This window comes from Hyla sarda, chromosome 4 (genome assembly GCF_029499605.1).
Source record: "Hyla sarda isolate aHylSar1 chromosome 4, aHylSar1.hap1, whole genome shotgun sequence".
Lineage (NCBI taxonomy): Eukaryota > Metazoa > Chordata > Amphibia > Anura > Hylidae > Hyla > Hyla sarda.
Window position 1 is genome coordinate 296,793,696 of NC_079192.1, and position 13,059 is coordinate 296,806,754.

Genomic DNA, 13,059 nt, shown 5'->3' on the forward strand with positions numbered 1-13,059 from the left:
GACTGATTCTGGGGTCTGTATTAAGGTGCAGACTGATTCTGGGGTCTGTATTGTGGTGGAGACTGATTCTGGGGTCTGTATTATGGTGGGAACTGATTCTGGGGTCTATATTATAGTGGGTGGTGATCCTGGGTTCTGTATTATGGTAGGTGGTAATTCTGGAGTCTGTATTATGGTGGGGTCTGATTCTGAGGCCTGTATTATGGTGGGGTCTGATTCTGGGGTCTGTATTATGGTGGGTGGTGATTCTGGGGTCTGTATTATGGAGGGGACTGATTCTGGGGTCTGTATTATGGTGGGGTCTGATTCTGGGGTCTGTATTATGGTGTCGGCTGATTCTGAGGTCTGTATTATGGTGGAGACTGATTTTGGGGTCTGTATTATGGAGTAATCTGATTCTGGGGTTTGTATTATGGTGGGGAATGATTCTGGGGTCTGTATTATGGTGGGTTCTGATTCTGGGGTCTATATTATGGTGGTGATTCTGGGGTCTGTATTATGGGGAGTGGTGATTCTGGGGTCTGTATTATGGTGGGTGGTGATTCTGGGGTCTGTATTATGGTGGGTGGTGATTCTGGGGTCTGTATTATGGTTGGTGATGATTGTGGGGTCTGTATTATGATGGGTGGTGATTCTGGGGCCTGTATTATGGTGGGTGGCGATTCTGGGGTCTGTATTATGGTGGGGTCTGATTCTGGGATGTGTATTGTGGTGGGGACTGATTCTGGGGTCTGTATTATGGTGGGGACTGATTCTGGGGTCTATATTATGGTGGTGATTCTGGGGTCTGTATTATGGGGGGTGGTGATTCTGGGGTCTGTATTATGGTGGGTGGTGATTCTGGGGTCTGTATTATGGTTGGTGATGATTGTGGGGTCTGTATTATGATGGGTGGTGATTCTGGGGTCTGTATTATGGTGGGTGGTGATTCTGGGGCCTGTATTATGGTGGGTGGCGATTATGGGGTCTGTATTATGGTGGGGTCTGATTCTGGGATGTGTATTGTGGTGGGGACTGATTCTGGGGTCTGTATTATGGTGGGGACTGATTCTGGGGTCTGTATTATGGTGTTTGGTGATTCTGGGGTTTGTATTATGGTGGGGACTGATTCTGGGGTCTGTATTATGGTGGGGACTGATTCTGGGGTCTGCATTGTGGGGGGGGGACTGATTCTGGGGGTCTGTATTATGATGGGAACTTATCTGGGGTCTGTATTATGGTGCGGACTGAATCTGGGGTCTGTATTATGGTGGGGACTGATTCTGGGGTCTGTATTGTGGTGGGTTCTGATTCTGGGGTCAGTATTATGGTGGGGACTGATTATGGGGTCTGCATTGTGGGGGGGGACTGATTCTGGTGGTCTGTATTATGATGGGGACTGAATCTGGGGTCTGTATTAAAGTAGGGACTGATTCTGGGGTCTGTATTAAGGTGCAGACTGATTCTGGGGTCTGTATTTTGGTGGAGACGGATTCTGGGGTCTGTATTATGGTGGGGACTGATTCTGGGGTCTGTATTATGGTGGGGTCTGCTTCTGGGGTCTATATTATAGTGGGTGGTGATCCTGGGTTCTGTATTATGGTAGGTGGTAATTCTGGAGTCTGTATTATGGTGGGGTCTGATTCTGAGGCCTGTATTATGGTGGGGTCTGATTCTGGGGTCTGTATTATGGTGGGTGGTGATTCTGGGGTCTGTATTATGCTGGGTGGTGATTCTGGTGTCTGTATTATGGTGGGTGGTGATTCTGGGGCCTGTATTATGGTGGGTTGTGATTCTGGGGTCTGTATTATGGTGGGTGGTGATTCTGGGGTCTGTATTATGGTGGGTGGGGATTCTGGGGCCTGTATTATGGTGGGTGGTTATTCTGGGGTCTGTATTATGGTGGTGTCTGATTCTGGGATGTGTATTGTGGTGGGGACTGATTCTGGGGTCTGTATTATGGTGGGACTGATTCTGGGGTCTGTATTATGGTGTTTGGTGATTCTGAGGTTTGTATTATGGTGGGGACTGATTCTGGGGTCTGTATTATGGTGGGGACTGATTCTGGGGTCTGCATTGTGGGGGGGGGACTAATTCTGGGGGTCTGTATTATGATGGGGACTTATCTGGGGTCTGTATTATGGTGCGGAGTGAATCTGGGGTCTGTATTATGGTGGGGACTGATTCTGGGGTCTGTATTATGGTGCAGACAGATTCTGTGGTCTGTATTGTGGTGGGGTCTGATCCTGGGGTCTGCATTATGGTGGGTGGTGATTCTGGGGTCTGTATTATGGTGCAGACAGATTCTGTGGTCTGTATTGTGGTGGGGTCTGATCCTGGGGTCTGTATTATGGAGGGGACTGATTCTGGGGTCTGTATTATGGTGAGGTCTGATTCTGGGGTCTGTATTATGGTGTGGACTGATTCTGGGGTCTGTATTATGGTGGAGACTGATTTTGGGGTCTGTATTATGGAGTAATCTGATTCTGGGGTCTGTATTATGGTGGGGACTGATTCTGGGGTCTGTATTATGGTGGGACTGATTCTGGGGGGTCTGTATTATGGTGCAGACTGATTCTGGGGTCTGTATTAGTGTGGGGACTGATTCTAGGGTCTGTATTATGGTGGGAACTGCTTCTGGGGTCTGCATTATGGTGAAGTCTGATCCTGGGGTCTGTGTTGTGGTTGGGACTGATTCTGGGGTCTATATTAAAAAAAAGCACCCTGTTACAAGCCACACCCCCACAAACCCCACCAACAGCAAGCTGCAGCAAGCCACACCCACAACAAGCCACACTCATATTGCCGGCACACCAAGCGACTTGGAAAAAAATTTGGGATCAGCACTACCAAAAGGTTGCGTACCCCTGACCTAGAGGGTACTTACACTCAGCTCCTGAGCTTGGCCCAAAGCTAAAATGGTTGGGTAGCTAAGTGTGTTCACACTCATCTTTATATTAGAAAAAACTGTTGCCAAGCATTTCACCTGTAACAACAATATTTTTGTCACCCTCTGACCCCCCATCCCTCCCCCACACACTAGACACTCATACCTAGAACCTTAACCGGAATTTCTGGAGCAGCTGAGTCCCGTTAATTTCAAAGGGATTCTGCTGCTCTGTGCACAAACGTCTGGAATTTCCAAGCCAGATGTTTCCGGCATGGAAATTCTGTTTTCTATGTCCGCAGAAAGAATGAACATGTAAATTTTTTCTGCAGACACCGCACGGAATACATAACCAAGCATTCTGTGTCCTATTGCAGAACTAGAGATAAAGCGGCCCGGCAACAGCAAGATTAGGGCTGCAGCGTCAGTGATACAAAGCTATGATGGAGTGCGCGTGTAATCCCTGTGGATGTGCCAACAACAGAGGTGCAAAGTCCATATAGAACAAGATGAGTACAACAAGAAGCAAAGAGACTGCACTCACCATGGGCAACAAAGCTTTTAATGCAGCATACCAGGTAACAAGCAGGTGGAAGGAAGGAGGCGGGGAGCGTACACCAGGACAGACTGTTTGACGCCGAAAACTGCACTTCTTCAAGCTGGAATACCTGGCCACGTCATCCCCGGCACCTAATATAGGCGTCATGGGGGGGGGGCAGGAAAAGGTGTCATAACATCCTGCACATGTGATAGGACTATTACAAAAACAAACACACGTGACAAGAAAACTCAAAAAGAAAACATAGATACACATCATGAAATCTGTGTTACAAGATCACGGAACCTGCGATAAGGAAGGAATACATTACGAATATACCAATCATATGTATATAGATTCATAGAAAAGGAGCAACCTCCAGACGATCATTCAGTCCCAGGATGCATTCTACATTTTCCCCCTCCATCCCTGTGGGCAGTTCAATTGACCTGTTCACACGGGCGGTGGAGAGTGATATGAAGGCTTTGATATACCCTCGCCCTGACAGTAACCTTACCGACGGTGAACGTAGGGCTCTGAAATGGCTACGGTCACGACCTGACTTACGCGTTGTCAAAGCCGACAAAGGAGGCAGCACTGTCATTATGACAGAAGATATGTACAACACTGAAAAAACACGCCTCCTAGGGGACTCCAGCACATACACTAAGCTACAAGTTAACCCTACCCATAAAACTCTAACCCAGCTCCGCACTTTTCTTAGGAAAAAATGTGAAACAGGTCAAATATCCCTCTCCACTGCAGAAAAACTTATTCCACGTAACCCTCGCCACGCAAGATGGTATTTTCTGCCTAAGGTCCATAAGTCGCAGAGCCAACCCCCTGGACGCCCCATCGTCACGGGGATCGGCTCTGCAACTGAGTACCTTTCTCAGTATGTAGAGTGGCTATTAAAGTCGCTCCTTCCATCCATGCCCACCTACATAAAAGACACAGTTGACTTATTGACATACCTTGACACCTTTACTTGGAACAGCACCCATCACCTTGCATCCATTGACGTAGAGAGCCTGTACACCCGCATCCTCCATGATGCGGGTGTACAGGTTATCCGAGAGATCCTGTCTGGAACCGGAAAATCCACTGAATTTGTCAACTTTATAGCTGACTCCCTCCTCTTCATTCTGTCCCATAATTTGTTTAGAGAAGGTGACACTTGGTATAGGCAGGAGACCGGGACTGCGATGGACACCCCGGTCTCCTATACCTAGGCCAACCTCTTTTTAGCTGCGTTTGATCGCAAATATGTTTTGTCCCCCAACAACCCTTTTGTTTCCCACATTAAATTGTTTTTGAGATATGTCGATGACATTCTCATTATATGGGAGGGGTCCGAAAACATCTTTAATTCTTTTGTCACCTATCTTAACTCCACCAATAAAGAGAACATGCTCTTTACCTCTGTATACGGTGATCAGGAACTTACCTTTTTAGATGTAAAATTGACAGTCCAGAATGAGACGTTAATCACACAGGGCTATAGGAAGAGCATAGCTCGTAACTCTCTGCTACATTTTAAAAGTTCCCACCCCCATCATATAAAGAGAAGTATTCCCTTTTCCCAATTTTTACGTTTATGTAAGGTCAACAGCGAAGAAGAGAGATTTAGAGAACAAGCCTTAGAATTGAAAATTAGGTTGACAGAAATTAGGTTGACTGTAAAAATTGGGGACGAGGCTCTGGTAAAAGCCTCTTCCATCCCCAGGTCCAACTTACTCCGCCCAAAATCAAGACCAAACATCAAACCAAAATGATTTGTCTTTTCCGTTACCAATAGCAACATAAACTACCTTGTCGCCAGAACCATCCGAAAGCACTGGTATATCCTGGTGTCCGACCTGAAGGATTTCGCAAGCAATGCCCCACTGGTTACGTACAGGAAGAATCGCACCTTAGGTGACATCCTCAGAAAATCGAACACGGCATCCAGTGACACGCCAGGAAAAGGTGGTAACTGGCTTACAAGGAGTCTTCCTATTGGGAATTTTCCGTGTAAGTCCTGTTATTTCTGTCCCCAAAACCTAGCCACAAAATGTATGCAATTAGGAGGTCATCGTCACTCTGTCACTGACTTTATTACTTGCCGTACCTCCTATTTGGTCTACATTATTTTATGCCCTTGTGGCTTCTTTTACGACGGAAAGACGATTCGGCCCCTCTATGTTCGATTTCGTGAACATTTACGTTCTATCAGAACAGGGGTAAGAGCCCCTCGACTTATCCAGCATGTAAAAGAAGTCCACGCCAGCAATCCCGCAGTCCTTAGGTTTGCTGGCATTGAGCGAGTAGTAACCCCGCCCGGGGGCGGTGACAAACACGCCGCCCTCTTGCGGAGAGAAGCCTATTGGATTGAACGACTCGAGGCCGCCGGCATCCTGGGACTGAATGATCGTCTGGAGGTTGCTCCTTTTCTATGATTCTATATACACATGATTGGTATATGCGTAATGTATACCTTCCTTATCGCAGGTTCCGTGATCTTGTAACACAGATTTCATGATGTGTATCTATGTTTTCTTTTTGAGTTTTCTTGTCACGTGTGTTTGTTTTTGTAATAGTCCTATCACCTGTGCAGGATATTATGACACCTTTTCCTGGCCCCGCCCCCCATGACGCCTATCTTAGGTGCCGGGGATGACGTGGCCAGGTATTCCAGCTTGAAGTAGCGCCGTTTTCGGCGTCAAACAGTCTGTCCTGGTGTACGCTCCCCACCTCACTCCTTCCACCTGCTTGTTGCCTGGTATGCTGCATTAAAAGCTTCATTGCCCATGTGAGTGCAGTCTCTTTACTTGTTGTACTCATTCTGTGGGCCTAGCCAGTAGTATCTTGTCAATAATATCAAGGCAGCTTGGACCATAGTCACCAAGAAAACAATTGGTAAAACACTAGGCTATGAAGGACTGGAATCATGCAAGGTCCCCCTGCTTAAAGGGGTAGTCCAACCCTAGACATCTTATCCCCTATCCAAAGGATAGGGGATAAGATGTCAGATCGCCAGGGTCCCGCTGCTGGGGACCCCGGGATCTCTGCTACAACACCCCGCTATCATTACTGCACAGAGCACGCTCGCTCTGTGCGTAATGACCGGCGATACAGGGGCTGGAGCATCGTGACGTCAAGGCTCTGCCCCCTCGTGACATCACGGCCCGCCCCCTTAACCTCTTAAGGACCCAGCCAATTTTCACTGTAGGACCCGGGCATTTTTTGAACATCTGACCACTGTCACTTTAAGCATTAATAACTTAGGGATGCTTTTACCTTTCATTCTGATTCCAAGATTGTTTTTTTGTGACATATTCTACTTTATGTTCGTGGTAACATTTTGTCGATACTTGCATCATTTCTTGGTGAAAAATGCCAAAATTTTATGAAAAAATTTAAAATGTTGCATTTTTTTTTTTTAAATTTGAAGCTCTCTGCTTATAAGGGAAATGAATATTCCAAATAAATTATATATTGGAAGACATCAGAGGGCTTCAAAAGTATAGCAGCAATTTTCCAATTTTTCACAAACTTTTCAAAATCGAAATTTTTCAGGGACCAGTTCTGTTTTGAAGTGGATTTGAAGGGCCTTCTTATTAGAAATACCCCATAAATGACCCTGTTATAAAAACTACACCCTTCAAAGTATTCAAAATGACATTCAAAAGGTTTGTTAACCCTTTGGGTGTTTCACAGGAATAGCAGCAAATTGAAGGAGAAAATTCAAAATCTTCATTTTTTACACTGGCATGTTCTTGTAGACCCAGTTATTGAATTTTTACAAGGGGTAAAAGTAGAGAAATCTTCCTAAAATGTGTAACCCAATTTCTCTCGAGTAAGAAAATACCTCATATGTGTATGTCAAGTGTTCGGAGGGCGCAGTAGAGGGCTCAGAAGGGAAGGAGCTACAATGGGATTTTGGAGAGCGAGTTTTTCTGAAATGGTTTTTGGGGGCATGTCACATTTAGGAAGCCCCTATGGTGCCAGAACAGAAAAAAAAACACATGGCATACTATTTTGGAAACTACACCCCTCAAGGCACGTAACAAGGGGTCCAGTGAGCCTTAACACCCCACAGGTGTTTGACTACTTTTCGTTAAAGTTGGATGTGTAAATGATTTTGTAATTTTTTTCACTAAAATGCTAGTTTTCCATCAAATGAAATTTTTTTACAAGGGATAATGCCCCCCCAAATTTGTAACCCCATCTCTTTTGAGTATGGAAATACCCCATGTTAGGACGTAGAATGCTTTACGGGCAAACTACAATGCTCAGAAGAGAAGGAGACATCTTTTCATGAAAGTTGGATGTGTAAATGATTAGTTTTTTTCACTAAAATGCTAGTTTTCCCTCAAATTAAATTTTTTTTCGTGGGGTAATAGGACAAAATGCCACCAAAATTTGAAATCCCATTTTTTCTGAGTATGGAAATACCCCATGTGTGGACGTCAAGTGCTCTGCTGGCGCACTACAATGCTCAGAAGAGAAGGAGCGCCATTAAGCTTTTGGGAAAAAAAATTGTTTGGAATGGAAGTCAGGGGCCATGTGCGTTTACAAAGCCCCCCGTGGTGCCAGAACAGTGCCCCCCACATGTCACATCCTATTTTGGAAACTACACCCCTCGCAGAATTTAATAAGGGGTGCAGTGAGTATTTACACCCCACTGGCATTTGACAGATCTTTTGAACAGTGGGCTGTGCAAATGAAAAATTAAATTTTTCATTTTCACGGACCACTGTTCCAAAGATCTGTCAAACGCCAGTGGGGTGTAAATGCTCACTATACCCCTTATTACATTACGTGAGGGGTGTAGTTTCTAAAATGGGGTCACATGTGGGGGGGGGTCCATTGTTTTGGCACTATGGAGGCTTTGTTAACACACGTGGCCTTCAATTCCGGACAAATTTTCTCTTCAAAAGCCCAATGGCACTCCTTATCTTCTGAGCATTGTAGTGCGCCAGCAGAGCACTTTACATACACATATGGGGTATTTATATACTCAGAAGAAATGGGGTTACAAATTTTGGGGGGCTTTTTTCCTTTTTTCCCTTGTGAAAATGAAAAATTTAGGGTAACACTAGCATTTTAGTGAAATTTTTTTTTTTTTTTCATTTTTCCATCCAACTTTGAAGAATTTTCATTAAACACCTGTGGGGTGTTAAGGCTCATTATACCCCTTGTTACGTTCCGTGAGGGGTGTAGTTTCCAAAATGGGGTCACATGTGGGTATTTCCTTTTTTTGCCTTTATGTCTGAACCGCTGTAAAATCAGCCACCCCTGTGCAAATCACCAATTTAGGCCTCAAATGTACATGGTGCACTCTCACTCCTGAGCCTTGTTGTGCGTCCGCAGAGCATTTTACACTCACATATGGGGTATTTCCGTACTCAGGAGAAATTGCGTTTCAAATTTTGGCTTTTTTTCCTTTTAACGCTTGTGAAAATAAAAAGTATGGGGCAACACCAGCATGTTAGTGTAAAAATGTTTATTTTTTTTTCACTAACAAGCTGGTGTAGCCCCCAACTTTTCCTTTTCATAAGGGGTAAAAGGAGAAAAGGCCCCCAAAATTTGTACTGCAATTTCTCCCGAGTACGGAAATACCCCATATGTGTCCCTAAACTGTTTCCTTGAAACACGACAGGGATCCGAAGTGAGAGAGCACCATGCGCATTTGAGGACTAAATTAGGGAGCGCATAGGGGTGGACATAGGGGAATACTACGCCAGTGATTCCCAAACAGGGTGCCTCCAGCTGTTGCTAAATTCCCAGCATGCCTGTACAGTCAGTGGCTGTCCGAAAATGCTGGGAGTTGTTGTTTTGCAACAGCTGGAGGCTCCGATTTGGAAACACTGCCATACAATACGTTTTTCATTTTTATTGGGGGGGAGGACAGTGTAAGGGGGTGTATATGTAGTGTTTTACTCTTTATTATGTGTTAGTGTAGTGTACTGTAGTGTTTTTAGGGTACATTCGCACTGGCATGTTACGGTGAGTTTCCCACTAGGAGTTTGCGCTGCGGCGAAAAATTTGCCGCAGCTCAAACTTCAAGCAGGAAACTTACTGTAAACCTGCCCGTGTGAATGTACCCTGTACGTTCACATGGGGGGACAAACCTCCAGCTGTTTCAAAACTACAACTCCCAGCATGTGCATGCTGGGAGTTGTACTTTTGCAACAGCTGGAGGCACACTGGTTGGAAAACCTTCAGTTAGGTTCTGTTACCTTCAGTTAGGTTATGTTATTTTCCAACCAGTGTGCCTCCAGCTGTTGCAAAACTACAACTCCCAGCATGTACTGATCGCCGAAGGGCATGCAGGGAGATGTAGTTATGCAATAGCTGGAGGTACTTAACTACAACTCCCAGCATGCTGAGACAGCTGTTTGGGCATCCTGGGATTTGCAGTTTTGCAACATCTGGAGGGTTACAGTTTTACAGAACACTGCAAAGTGATCTCCAAACTGTGGTCCTCCAGCTGTTGCAAAACTGCAAATCCCAGCATGCCCAGACAGCAAACAGCTGTTTAGGCATGCTAGGAGTTGTAGTTTTGCAAGATCTGGAGGGCTACAGTTTAGAGACCACTATATAGTGGTCTCAAACTGTAGCCCTCCAGCTGTTGCAAAACTACATATTCCAGCATGCCCAAACAGCTGTCTGGGCATGCTGGGAGTTGTAGTTTTGCAACATCTGGAGGGCTGCAGTTAGAGACCACTGTATAATGGTCTCAAACTGTACCCTCCAGATGTTGCTAGGCAACTCACCGACTTCCGTACGATCCAGCCAAACGACGTGGCCGCCCGCCGATCTCCGTCGCCTGCAGCCTCCATCGCCCGCCCGGATGGGTAAGTGGATCTTCGGCGCCGGTCCCCACCGGTTTCCCCGTCCTGCCTCGCCTATTGTGGGTGGGCAGGATGGGGAAAATGAAAGTTAACCCCCCTGCCCCCGATCTGCTATTGGTGGTCGCGTCTAGACCACCAATAGCAGGGATAGGAGGGGTGGCAACCCTGCCACCTCACTCCTATGCCTTCAGGGGGATAGTAGGTGTCTTAGAAAACCGCGATCCCCCTTATTTTCCAGGTCACCGGGCCACCATAGACCCGTAATGACCCGGAATTGCGTAAATCGCAAGTGTGAATTCACTTGCGATTTGCCGCGATCGCCGACATGGGGGGGTCTGATGACCCCCCTGGGCGTTTGCACGGGATGCCTGCTGAATGATTTCAGCAGGCATCCCGGTCCGATCCCCGCCCGGCGCGCGGCAGGGACCGGAACTGCCCATGACGTAACTGTACGTCATGGGTCCTTAAGACCCAGGGTGTCGGGACGGAACGTTATGTCATGGGTCCTGTAGGGGTTAATGCAAGTCCATAGACTTGTATTAAGGGGTGGGCTGTGAAATCACGAGGGGGCGGAGCCGTGACGTACCCATGCTCCGGCCCCTGTATTGCCCGTCATTACGCACAGAGCGAGTTTGCTCTGTGCAGAATTGATAGTGGGGGACCGCAGCAGAGATCTCGGGGGTCCACAGCAGCGGGACCCCGGCGATCTGACATCTTATCCCCTATCCTTTGGATAGGGGATAAGATGCTAGTACCCCTTTAAGAACGCACAGATGTACAGGTCCATCTGAAGTTAGCCAATGAACATCTAAATGACAAATTAATAGTTTTCTTTGCAGAACAGAAAGCATCATCTTATTATTAGGCTTGGTGACCAAATTGAAAACTGCTAAATTTCAGAAATATTATATAATAATAAGATAATAAAAAATGAGAAAAATCTGCAACAATTCTTGAAAAATTTGCCTAGCATAATGGATTGATTTAAACAGTAGGTCACTTACTGTTGACTCATATCCTTAAAAGTGCTAGAGATACTTGAGATACAAGGCATAATGTTATTTGGTCTGTAGAGAAAACTTATTAGTGATATTATTTCTCTGAATAATAATCATAAAATGAAATTACATTTTACAGAAGAGAGGAACATGAATAAAGACAGTATAAGAGCAAAGACTGCACACAGACGGCTATCTGCCGAGATGTCAGTGACCCAAGGATACAGCGTTAATGAGGTAACAAATGTATTATTTATTGTAATTATTCTCATAGTCATTTATTCTTATACTAAAACCTCCACAATACAAATAAAAATAAAAAGAACAGCCTTAAGGAATCCCTTCTCTTTGCATTATAAATGCAGCCCATTGATTTCACAGGGTACGATGTAATGCTTCGTGTGCCCTGCAGGGGCACTGCAGATGAAGTAAGGGTAATCTGTCCGATTTATGTTACCCAAATCAAAGTTAACATGAAATCCTGACAGGCCTTCTTGTTACAAATAACTAAGTTCTACATTGACATGCCACAACTGTGGTAAGCTGTAGGGGTGTAGGGTGAACAGGGGTGTTGCAGAGTAGTGATGCAGGGTATAGGATTAACCCTAGATTGTCGTGACGCTAGGGTGCAGGCTTCCTCTATATAAATGTTCTACCGCCACCCATCCCAGGAACGACAGGGAGGAATAAAGGATTGTCCACGGCAGAGGTTGTAGTAAACCAAGAACGAACTTTACTGCAGATTTTATGCAAGTGCAGATAATACACAGTCTTTTGATAAGAGGACCGTAATACAGGCTCCTCACAGGTTTGCCAGGACTTTGTAGTAAAATGAAGTTTAACTTTGCTGTTTGCTATGCCACTGAATTTAAGGGTAGTTTTAGGTTCAGTAGTCATGCAGGATTTGTAGTTTTTTTAGCTGGATTAACTCACGATTTGGATGGCTGCAGAAGTGGAAGGCCTTAGGCCTAGCTTATCTTGAAGCTGTAATAACAGATGTGCTTTCTTTCATTTCCAAGATACAAGAGAGAGATTAAGTGGCAGCAGCCCCTTTACTGTATTGGATTAAGGTGCCCAAAATTGACGTCATTATTGCTAAGGTGACCAAAAAAGGGGCATTACCCTTTGAGGATTTAGGTACTCTTTTTTTTTTTTTAATCAACTGATGCCAGAAAGTTAAAGAGATATGTAAATTACTTCTATTAAAAATCTTAAAGGGGTACTCCGCCCCTAGACATCTTATCCCCTATCCAAAGGATAGGGGATAAGATGTCAGATCGCCGGGGTCCCGCTGCTGGGGACCCCGGGGATCGCTGCTGCAGCACCCCACCATCATTACTGCGCAGAGCGAGATCGCTCTGCACGTAATGACGGGCAATACAGGGGCCGGAGCATCGTTACGTCACAGCTCCGCCCCTCGTGGCGTCACGGCCTGCCCCTTTCAATACAAGTCTATGGGAGGGGGCGTGGCGGTCGTCACGCCCCCTGCCATAGACTTGCATTAAGGGGATGGGCCGCGATGTCATGAGGGGCGGAGCCATGACATCACGCTGCTCCGGCCCCTGTATCTCGCTCTGTGCAGTAATGACGGCGGGGTGCCGCAGCGGCGATCCCCGGGGTCCCCAGCAGCGGGACCGCGGCCATCTAACATCTTATCCCCTATCCTTTGGATAGGGGATAAGATGCCAGGGGCGGAGTACCCCTTTAAGCCTTCCAGTACTTATTAGTGGCTGTATACTACAGAGAAGATTCTTTTCTTTTTCAATTTCTTTTCTGCCATGACCACAGTGCTCTCTGCTGACACCTCTGTCCATGTCA

General features: G+C 45.9%; 1 protein-coding gene across 8 annotated transcripts in view; it reads left to right on the forward strand.

Annotated features, from left to right (window-relative positions):
- Nucleotides 1-13,059, forward strand: part of LOC130369397 (uncharacterized) — a 158,370-nt gene that overhangs the window by 61,209 nt on the left and 84,102 nt on the right. For 7 of the 8 annotated variants that reach the window (XM_056574603.1, XM_056574600.1, XM_056574605.1 and 4 more), the window contains one exon: nucleotides 11,381-11,478. In XM_056574603.1, the coding sequence (XP_056430578.1) occupies nucleotides 11,381-11,478 (98 nt within the window). Of the gene's footprint in view, nucleotides 1-10,227; nucleotides 10,247-11,380; nucleotides 11,479-13,059 lie in introns of those variants that run through there. The other variant, XM_056574608.1, reaches the window with a different exon arrangement.